The following is a 10087-nucleotide window of genomic DNA, read 5'->3' as shown; positions in this document are numbered from 1 at the left end:
CAATTCACTGCCGATCTTCAACATGTCGGTGTGTGCGTGCCTGCTCGCTTACCCATCGGAAAGAGAATACATATTCAGGCTGAATGGTAGATAGAAAGGGAAGCAAGAGGACAGAGACAGTAGTGACAGGGTGAAAAAGAGTAGGCGATTCAAAGAGAACAAGTATGTACATATATACAGGCGAAAGCAGCAGGCGAACTATAAGATATGCCGACCAACGATACTTGCTAATCTTGAGTACATCAAATATAGCCATATGCATTCTAGTTTACGTTATTATTATTTCCAAAACACTCAGGTATTGATGGTCGTTAATTAATTAATTTTTATTTACTGATCACGCATTCGATTAACATAGAAGTCAATATATACAGCTAAATGAGATAATTTCTTTTACACTTAATGTACCATACCGCGCATTTATCGTTTTCGATTTTGGAAGACTTCTTGTAATTTTCTTTCCAATAATTCTGAATCTAAACGATGTTTACAAAGAAACTGCCGTTCTAAAAAGAGAACTGGGATTTCATATTTATACAGTTCCAAGTATCGTTCATTTCCAGGCGTAGTAATATCAACTTCTTGCAATTGATAACGACCAGAAAAGCGCAATTGCAATTCATTTTTTAAAATATCACAAAGTGGACAAGGATGTTTTGTATATAATGTTAATATTGGTGGAGAAGACATTGTATGATACCTATAGAACGAAAGAAAAATTTTATTCCTTCAAAGATAATTATTCTTACTTTATTTTTATTATTATTTTATTATTTATTTATCGTAACAATATGATATAAAAAATAAATTGTACAGATATAAAAATTGTATATCTTTGTGCATAATAAAAAGAAATAAAAATATTCTTTACAACCATTATATAAAGTATTGTATAACATTAAACAACTATTACCACATAATTCTACATCACATTTCATAGGCATATGAAACTTCTTCCATTATAAACTTACAATTTTTCAATTAAGATTGATGAGGCCCCACCGCCTCCATTGCAGATAGATGCAATACCCTTCTCTCCAGCTTTTAAAGCGTGTACTAAATGTACTACAAGACGAGCTCCAGACATACTAAAATTTTTAATGTTTGCAATTTAAGTTTTTATTCATGTTCACAAAAATAACCAAATACTTACCCAATAGGATGACCAAGAGACACGGCACCACCATGAATATTTACTGTATTTGGATCCAGATCAAGTAATTTTTGATTTGCTATTACAACAACACTAAAAGCTTCATTAATCTCCCAAAGAGCTATATCATTCTTATTAAGTCCAGTTTTTTCTAACAGCTAAATGTACCATATATTATACATTTTTTACAATAATTCAATATATATCATCGCCATGATATAATAATTTACATCACCAAAATTTTATTAAACATTCTGTTATATATGTCGTAAGAAGTTTACCTTAGATATACCAAAAGATGGTGCAGTTGGAAAATCGATGGGATCAGTTGCAGCATCTTGAAATGCAATAACTCGTGCTAAAGGTTTCAAATTCATTTTTTGCGCAACCACTGTAGTTGTTAGGATCAATGCAGCAGCTCCATCATTTAAAGTAGATGCATTTCCAGCAGTTACTGTACCATTTTCCTTCTGCAATAAATGAAGTCAAATTATTATTTGAAATTTTTATTAATAATCCTCAATTAATTTAATCTTGTACCTGAAAAACTGTATTCAATTTACCAAATTTATCAAAATTAACTTTTTTATATTCTTCGTCTTCGTTAAATACTATATCAGGATTGCCTCTTTTTTGAGGCACAGGAACAGGAACAAGTTCATCTTGAAAGATTTTATTTGCATATGCTGTAGCACTACGTTTGTAACTATTAATAGCATACCTATCTTGTTCATCACGCGTAATATTTAATTTTTTGGCAGTATTTTCTGCACAATTCCCCATATGAAACTTATTATAAACATCAGTTAAACCATCAAATACAATACCATCCTATTAAATTACAAATAATCAACATGAAGATTAATAAATTACAACTTTTTTCAAAAAGGCACAAAAACATTTACTTTTTACACATTAAATATAGCATTTATTATACCTCAAGTTTTATACCACCATACTTAATTTCCCCTCGTGGTAGATAAAATGGTACATTAGACATTGATTCCATACCACCAGCTAGAACAATTTCTTGATGCCCGCATTGTAATGACTGAGAAGCAAGCATAATGCTTTTCATACCACTTGCACACACTTTGTTAACTGTTGTGCATATTGTCGACTTAGGGAGACCTGATTTAAAAATTTATCAATATATATATTGTTATTATAATATAGAACAAATAAAATAATAGTACAAAATAACCTGCAAACAGCGTAGCTTGCCTTGCTGGTGCTTGACCTAAGGAAGCTTGACAAACATTTCCCATATATACTTCTGTAACTTTGTCTTTGGAAATTCCAGCACGTTCAATTGCTGCCTGTTATAATTTATAATTATGTTTTGTACATATGTCTATAGCAATTCATTATCACTTCAATAAATATAAAATTGATATTTACTTTTATAGTTATGGCTCCAAGTTTTGGTGCAGCTAAACTTGATAATCCTCCAAGAAATGATCCCATAGGTGTTCTAGCCGCACTAACTATAACGACATCATTTAGTTTTACTTTAGAACTATATGAACGTAAGGTCATGAGAGGAATCTAAACAAAAAAAAGGCTAAACAATAAAAAAGAATTTTTCATAAAATAAACTTTTGTAAATTACATGTACATAAGTTAAGCATATTAAGATACAATTATTATTTATAAGACACAATTAAAAAATAATAAAACATATATATTATAATGAAATAGTGCAATAATTCTTGTTTAATTCTTATTTAAAAATATATATATCAAAAATTAATTTTATTTTACAATAAATAATTTATGAATGACTTACTTTGTTTATGTTCTTTAATAGCAACATTGTGACAAAGAATTTAACAATCTGCGATTATTATACTACATAAACTGGTACACAAGATTAAACTATCTTGACTTCTCAGTGATTAATCTTATATTCAAATTAATCACTACATAAAAGTAGTAATATTTGAATCCAGATCCATGGTTTCTTTATATTTCATTAATTATAATTAAATTAATTGCATATATATAATTTATTTATACTTTGAGTTTACTATAAATATAAACTTTTATTTGTATAGATTTGTGACTTCTTTAATTTGTATTATGGATATATTTTTAGAAGTTTGTACAAAATACGGACACCCTAATAAAGACGGTCCTGAAATATTGCACATGCGCAGGAATGTAACAACCTTTTACTTATCATATTTCCTTACTTTGTATTAGCTTATCTACATTACTATCATATAAACAGATCTGAGCACTGGCTAAGGAAAACTGCTCGAAAATTGAGTCCTAAACAATTAACATAGAAAATATCAAAATTTTCGTTCTTGCGAGACAAACAGGAATCAGTAGAACGAATAACTTCCGCTCCCCCATTTTTGTCCTTCATGTTGATTTTTCACGACCAAATTTTCGGATGGTCTCTTCTATGCTTTCAATATATGAATATCAAGACTATGGATATTTGCATATATCCATGATCGAGATTTGTTTATTGGATTGATCGTGGTCTATATAGTATAACGTGATTATTACATCAAATCAGTATTTCTGTAATAACAATGAAGCTTTCAACGTAAAATACATACGATAATCATTTTATGTCTACATTATAAATCGAGGAAAGATGAGATTCGACGCTCCATTTAAATGTTGCGTTAAATGACCAATGGGAAATGCGTTGTCGTTTAGACTAAATGTACACAAGCGACATCTTACCGTCAGATGGTAAATATAGACCTTCCGCGCGGTGCTGCGTGGCATCCGTAACACCTATAGTTAGATGTCTGAGTAGGATCGGTAGACAGTAGGAGTAGAATTTGTGCCTCGTTTAGTGTCTGAACCAAGTTTGGAACAAATTTTAATAAATGATTGAGTTTTGTATGATAATATTCATAATAGTGTTTCTCAAAGATTTGGCAAACCGACGAAGTCAGGACGTGACATTTGATATTGGTATGTTATTTCTGTAATGCATTCTTATTTTAACAATCATATAAATATAACATTTTTCGATGTTTTGAAATTGTTAAATTGTTTGTAAATTGTTAATAATTTACACAAATTTATAGAATTTACATAAATTATACAGAAATTGTGTCTTCCGATTAAACATTTCAAATATCAAATAACATCTAAATAGTACAAATATATAGTAATTTGTATAATCACTCTAGGTTTGAAAAAAACAATTTTTAACTTTTATTGTAAAGAAGTAATGAATTACGTTTGGTTAAAATTATCTTCCTTGCACACCAACTTCCGTTGTGTTTTCCCACTTTTTCCTCTCCTACCTTTGATTACGTCGTTTTCAAACGTGATAAACGCAATCTTTACCTTAGAGGACGCAAAATGATCGACTTTCCTTGCAATTTTGTAATTTCTGACCTAAAAAAACAAGTTTTAAAGTGCGAGATCTATTCAAAAAGTTATGCATGTAGAAAATCAAGCAGATTTGGCGTATTTGAAAGATTACTTCAACGCCATATTGGCTTTTATCCATCTTATGACTGGTTCGCACAGATGAGCATTGAACTAAAGTTCGCAGGAAATTAGAGATATAAAGATAGAGTACGGGTGGATATGTTTTCATGTAAATGGATGGGATATGCACAGAAGTCTGTAAAAATATGGGAATAGAAAGAGAACGCTGCATAGAGACCTCTTTTGCCCTTCTCTAATCAGGCATGCACGCTGAAACCACTCGTTGATCGGTGTTATACTTGCATATTTATTGTACGAATGTGCACGATTAAACAAAGACACAAGGAGTCTGTAGCAGCCTTCTCTTTCTATTCCTATATCACTTTTTCAGCCCACTCACGCACTCTATCTGTATATCTTCATGGTCATAACCGGTCGGCGAATAAAATATCACCCATATCTAATCTGATATCAAATTAATAAGTAATAATTTGAATCACGATTTAAAATCCCGCCGCAAAATGGCTGTCATCCACGTGAATTTATTTACAGCCAGCAACTCCATTCACTAGACAAATTGTGGCTAGAAGTCAATATGGCGTCCAAGTAACCTGTCAAATACGGTCAAGATGCTTAACTTCATATACTTACAACTCTCAAACCAATGGATTCCGTACCTTGAAACTTGTTTTTGTAGACCGAAACACGTAAAAAAGCTATGTCATATTTACCTTCTATAAACATATTTCAATCATTGACATTAAAAGAGTATGTGTTCTGAAAATAAGAGGAAAAAGTCCATTACAGATTTCCAGTATACAATTTAACAAACCGGTTTAGTGATCTGTATAAACTAACCTTACATAATAGTATTAAAGTATTATTACTGGATTAAGAATCAGTCTTTTAACGTTTTATGTGAAAGGTTCTTAATTTTCTGTAATCAAAATTTAATAAATAACCACCGTCTGTAATAAGATGAAGTGATTAGACGTTTGTAATTGATCAATAAGTTTAGTAAAATTTTATAACATGAATTTATAGCATTAAATAATGTAAAATGTCAGTTGCTATGCCTTTTCAATACAGTTCGTTCTCATGAACATTCAATAGTATAATGCAACAAAAGAAGTAGAAATTGAAATACGGGCCATAAAAGTGGCAACGTTGCACAGGGTGATGTCGGTGATGATATGATGAACAGAACATGAGCCTGTGTAAACTGTAAGGATTGAGAAAGAATGAGATAGATAGATAGATAAATAGAGATAGAGAGAGAGAGAGAGTTCTCGGAACTTTAGACTTGTGTGCGATTTGTAGGCTGCGTCATTTCAATGTTATGTACTGCGAAAATTGATACTCCGTCATTCACGAATCATAACGGCATTGCAATCACTATCGAGTTTAGAATTCTTCCCCTTTCCACTTCCTTGCCAAATGCGGATGGTATGTTCCATAAATGTATAATACGATCGTACATTCAACGCAATATACATTTAAATATGCATATTCCATATGTTGCACAATTTTATTATATATAATTGGAAGTTAACTTTACTTATTTTTATTAATAAAATGAAATTGATGCTATGAAAAATACTTAGAGTAGAAAAAATAATTGCAAGTCAATAATATTTTAATAAAAATCTATTTAGAATTAATATTTTATATAACAATTGCAATTTTTTTAATAGGTTTGAAGATATTTTTAACAATAATTCAAATAAAATGATTGGTATAATCAAACACTTGGGAAATGATACAAACTTAAAATCTTCAGGAAATGCACATTTAACACCATTAGTTTATGTAACACCTGATATATGTCATGATGAAGCAGATAATATTGATTACCATTTTGAAGCAGCAAGACTTCAGAGTTTTGAAAATTGGCCTGTAACATACATTGAACCTGAAAAGCTTGCAGCTGCAGGATTTTATTATACCGGTGAAAGCGACAGAGTGAAATGTTTCGAATGTAGAGTTGAGATATGTAAATGGGTAGAAGGTGATATACCCATGGTCGATCATCAGAGATGGTCTGCAAGGTGTAGATTTATTCGTAAACTGAACTGTGGTAATGTACCCATTGGAGTAGATCCTGGTACGGTGATACCACCAAGACCAAGAAGTAGAGATGTATGTGGTCCTTATGGTTTAGAATATCGACCTACATCTGGTCCCGATGACCATAATTTTTCAATGGAATTACAACTAGCGAACACAGCTAAACTTGGCTGTTTAGGTCTGGGAAGGACTAAGGAACCAGTACATCCAGAATATGCTAGTTATGATGCTAGGTTACGCACATTTGTAACATGGCCTAAATCTATGCCACAAACAAAAGAACAATTAGCCGATGCAGGCTTTTTTTATACTGGGAAAGGTGACCAAACCTTGTGTTACCACTGTGGAGGTGGTTTAAAAGATTGGGAACCAGAAGATGACCCTTGGGAGCAACACGCAAAGTTGTTTTCTAAATGCTGTTATTTATTAATCGTACAAGGGCAAGATTATGTAAATAAAATAACAGGCCAGCTTATATCTGCACCTTCTAAAGAAGTAAGTACACAAATCTATATCCTTAATTGCATATTTTATGCCATGTGCATAATAAGTAATTAATAACTGCATTACATACTTATGGATATTGTATTTATTTCAGGAAACAATGCAGATGAATCTACCCAGTTTTATTAAGAAAGTACAATCTGCGAGTGTAGAAGTAGAAAGGAAAGAAGAGACAAAAAGCAATCCAGGATCAAGTTCTCAAAATAATGATATTTGGGGTATTGCCAGCAATACAGAACCCATAAAAAGAAGTTTAGAATCCGAGCCAGCAGAAAATCCATCAAATATAAAAACACAAAATACCAAACCTACTGATGATGCAAGAATGTGCAAAATCTGTTATAACGGAGAATTAGGAGTGGTATTTTTACCATGTGGACATATAGTTGCTTGTGTAAAATGTGCTCCTGGCATGATGATTTGTGCAGTATGCAGAGAACCTGTTACAATGACTGTACGAGCCTTCATCACATAGTATTCAATTGAATGTATAGAGTGTATAAAAAGTAAGTGTAAAAACCACCATAGCATGATTCTACATCTTTGTATCAGTGAAAATTTGTAAAAAGAAGTTCGTACAAAAATGGCTATGACTTTGAATTTTAAGGTCAGACATATTTTTATTACCTTATATTCTACTCATCACGAGGATAAAAAACTTTAATCCTTTGCGGACTACCACCGCATATATGCGTTCTGCGTAAACCATCAATTTGGTCGAGTAACTCATACGTACGTTTGGCGAAAACAGCTGATAGAGCTGAAAGACTCATATATGCGTATATATAAAAGACTGATATGTGTGTCATTTTACTTATCCAGTGGAAATTCTGTGCGTGTACATATGGCTAGAATTTGACATCTTGGAGTGCTATGAACGAAAATCGCGTCTAAGCAGAAATATGCGCTGGCAATTTTAAATGACTATCGCGGCAACAGCTTGGCCTCGTCCGCAAAGGGTTAAGGAACCATGGATCGCAACTCAACCGTTCTCTTGGAAGAAAATGTTAAAGTTCCATTAATTTTTGAACTTACTTTATTTATAATGTGCTTACATTCTGCGATTAGATGCAGGTAAAATAGCATCTATCGTTGCGCATAAATAACCCATATCCACGATTATATATCCTATATTTGTTCTTCCTTCCTTTCTTTCTTTCTTCCTTTCTTCTTTTTTTCTATTTAAACCGCCCCCAACTCGTATTTCTACATTTCGACCAAGTTTCTCCTCGAGATTACGTATTGACTTTGTATGATAAAACCACATTGAATCGGATTTTTTAATTGTTCAGCGGAGGTAATTTGTTCATTGGAACTATAAACATTTTCATTTCCTACCGTTTCAACTATTGCATGTAGATTTCTGTGAATATAGATTCTGGCATTTTGTTCATTGAGAATGATATTACGTGAGAAACAGTTTTCATTTGTAAATAACATATGTTTCAAAAGCGTAGATCACGTTACGACTTATATAGCATCCAACGGGAAAAATTTCGTCGAGTGGCATAATTATTTGAAGTTCTTGAGTGAATTTTATAAGGTTGAAACCCTTCTTATTATATTCATTGCAATATCGTATGATTGATTTCTTCTCGACGAGCTATTTTGTGTAAATTTATTAATGGATAAACACGAGCAAAAGCTACCCATTTTATGGCCCTAAGTTTTGGTGCAGCTAAACTTAATAATCTTTCAAGAAATGATCCTATAAAGGTTCTAGTTGCACTAACTATAACGACATCATTTAGTTTTATTTTAAAACTATTGGATTGTCCGAAAAGTTTCTTTCGTTTTATGAGGGAATAATAAACGCACAACGTTTTATCGAATTACGTACGATCTACTAAACTAAAAAAAACGAATTTTTTATAAAATAAATTTTTGTAAATTATATGTACATAATTTAAGCATATTAAGATATAGATAATAAAGTAAAGAATAATAAAACATATGTATTATAATCAAATAGTGTAATAATTCTTATTTAAAAATATATATATCAAAAATTATGATATAACTGTAGAAAATTTACTTCCTCACCGATTTCGACGATTTCTCGATATGTTGTAGAAATCAACATTTTCAGAAACTTTTCCTGAACATGTAACTATTAGTCAGTCATTGTTAACGAAATATTTGTAAAAAAAACTATGTAGATATCACTACAGTGAATTGTGTCTGGAATTGTACGTCCGTAACAGCATACGCGTTAGTATTGGTTACCTATTTTGTGTATATATAATAATATATGAATAAAGAGCAGAGGTATGGGATTGGAACATGGAAGAATCGCTGGATAGGGTAAAAAGAGGGTACGTAAAATGGATCTTAGGTTTAGACAGGACAACACCAAACTACATACTGACAGAAGAATGCAAGATAGAGGAAATCAAGGTAAAAGCGTTAAAAAGAGCAGTAAGGTACGAGGAAAGAACTCTAGAATCGGAAAAGGAGCTGGTAAAAGAGTGTATAAAGGAGAGAGAGAGGAACTGGGGAAATAGACAGGAAGGGAAAAGAGCAAGAAAGAGAAAGAAGGAACTAGAAGAGGTGAGAAACGGAGAGACACAAAGGGAAGCAGGAGGGGAGCAAGTAAGTTGGACTGGAGACCAAATTGTAGAAGAAAGAAGGAAGAGAGAAACAGAAGAGAGGAGGAAAAAGATAAGGGAATCCAAGTACAACAGGTACTACAGGAACATAACCAAAGATGAGATGCCAAAGTACTTGGAAGGGAGGATGAAGTGGAAGGACAGAATAATCATAGCCAGATTCAGGTGTGGAAACGAGACCAAAGCGAAAGAACATTGGAAAGAGGAGGAAGAAAGAAGGTGCAGATTATGTGGATGGGAAGAAGAGGACCTGAGACATGTACTAGAAGAATGTGAAATAACAGGAGGAGCAAAGGAAATGGAAAAAATATTGAATGGGACTGGGGAAGGACTAATGGACCTGAGA

At 32.3% G+C, this 10087-nt stretch overlaps 3 protein-coding genes across 8 annotated transcripts; 1 reads left to right on the top strand and 2 right to left on the bottom strand.

The window, feature by feature from the left end:
• Window positions 1–301: 301 nt before the first annotated feature.
• LOC122570325 (acetyl-CoA acetyltransferase, mitochondrial) lies at window positions 302–3997 on the bottom strand. 4 transcript variants are annotated; one of them, XM_043732491.1, is made up of 10 exons: window positions 3857–3997; window positions 2943–3688; window positions 2555–2717; window positions 2358–2472; window positions 2091–2284; window positions 1694–1984; window positions 1435–1623; window positions 1154–1311; window positions 972–1088; window positions 302–700 (listed from the first exon to the last, which is right to left on the bottom strand). In XM_043732491.1, the coding sequence occupies exons 3-10, from the start codon at window positions 2690–2692 to the stop codon at window positions 421–423; spliced, it is 1482 nt and encodes a 493-aa protein (XP_043588426.1). In that variant the 5' UTR covers window positions 2693–2717; window positions 2943–3688; window positions 3857–3997; the 3' UTR covers window positions 302–420. The 4 variants fall into 4 exon arrangements, with proteins under 4 accessions (XP_043588426.1, XP_043588418.1, XP_043588436.1 ...); XM_043732483.1 differs by having other exon boundaries at window positions 2555–2701; XM_043732501.1 differs by having other exon boundaries at window positions 2555–2640.
• On the top strand, window positions 3934–7738 carry LOC122570352 (death-associated inhibitor of apoptosis 1-like). Of its 2 annotated transcripts, none has more exons than XM_043732548.1 (3): window positions 3934–4093; window positions 6256–7123; window positions 7227–7738. In XM_043732548.1, the coding sequence occupies exons 2-3, from the start codon at window positions 6290–6292 to the stop codon at window positions 7605–7607; spliced, it is 1215 nt and encodes a 404-aa protein (XP_043588483.1). In that variant the 5' UTR covers window positions 3934–4093; window positions 6256–6289; the 3' UTR covers window positions 7608–7738. The 2 variants fall into 2 exon arrangements, with proteins under 2 accessions (XP_043588483.1, XP_043588494.1); XM_043732559.1 differs by lacking the exon at window positions 3934–4093 and adding an exon at window positions 5860–6007.
• On the bottom strand, window positions 4100–5549 carry LOC122570367. Of its 2 annotated transcripts, none has more exons than XM_043732593.1 (2): window positions 5213–5549; window positions 4100–4525 (listed from the first exon to the last, which is right to left on the bottom strand). In XM_043732593.1, exons 1-2 carry the CDS (start codon window positions 5303–5305, stop codon window positions 4361–4363), a joined length of 258 nt encoding a protein of 85 aa, XP_043588528.1. In that variant the 5' UTR covers window positions 5306–5549; the 3' UTR covers window positions 4100–4360. The 2 variants fall into 2 exon arrangements, with proteins under 2 accessions (XP_043588528.1, XP_043588520.1); XM_043732585.1 differs by lacking the exon at window positions 5213–5549 and adding an exon at window positions 4614–5107.
• Window positions 7739–10087: the final 2349 nt, after the last annotated feature.

This window comes from Bombus pyrosoma, linkage group LG1 (assembly GCF_014825855.1).
Source record: "Bombus pyrosoma isolate SC7728 linkage group LG1, ASM1482585v1, whole genome shotgun sequence".
NCBI classification, from domain to species: domain Eukaryota; kingdom Metazoa; phylum Arthropoda; class Insecta; order Hymenoptera; family Apidae; genus Bombus; species Bombus pyrosoma.
This window is presented reverse-complemented; position numbering and strand designations above follow the sequence as displayed.

Bases quoted from the DNA above. Each gene is read 5' to 3' on its own strand.
- LOC122570367 (XM_043732585.1), bottom strand. From the start codon at position 4,793: ATGCAGCGTTCTCTTTCTATTCCCATATTTTTACAGACTTCTGTGCAT. The intron at 4,526-4,613 runs GTAATCTTTCAA...TTGTTTTTTTAG, and splicing joins AAAGCCAATATGGCGTTGAA to GTCAGAAATTACAAAATTGC.
- LOC122570352 (XM_043732548.1), top strand. From the start codon at position 6,290: ATGATTGGTATAATCAAACACTTGGGAAATGATACAAACTTAAAATCT. The intron at 7,124-7,226 runs GTAAGTACACAA...TATTTATTTCAG, and splicing joins TATCTGCACCTTCTAAAGAA to GAAACAATGCAGATGAATCT.
- LOC122570325 (XM_043732483.1), bottom strand. From the start codon at position 2,969: ATGTTGCTATTAAAGAACATAAACAAA. The intron at 2,285-2,357 runs GTTATTTTGTAC...TTTTTAAATCAG, and splicing joins GCAAGCTACGCTGTTTGCAG to GTCTCCCTAAGTCGACAATA. The intron at 1,624-1,693 runs GTACAAGATTAA...CATTTATTGCAG, and splicing joins AATTGAATACAGTTTTTCAG to AAGGAAAATGGTACAGTAAC.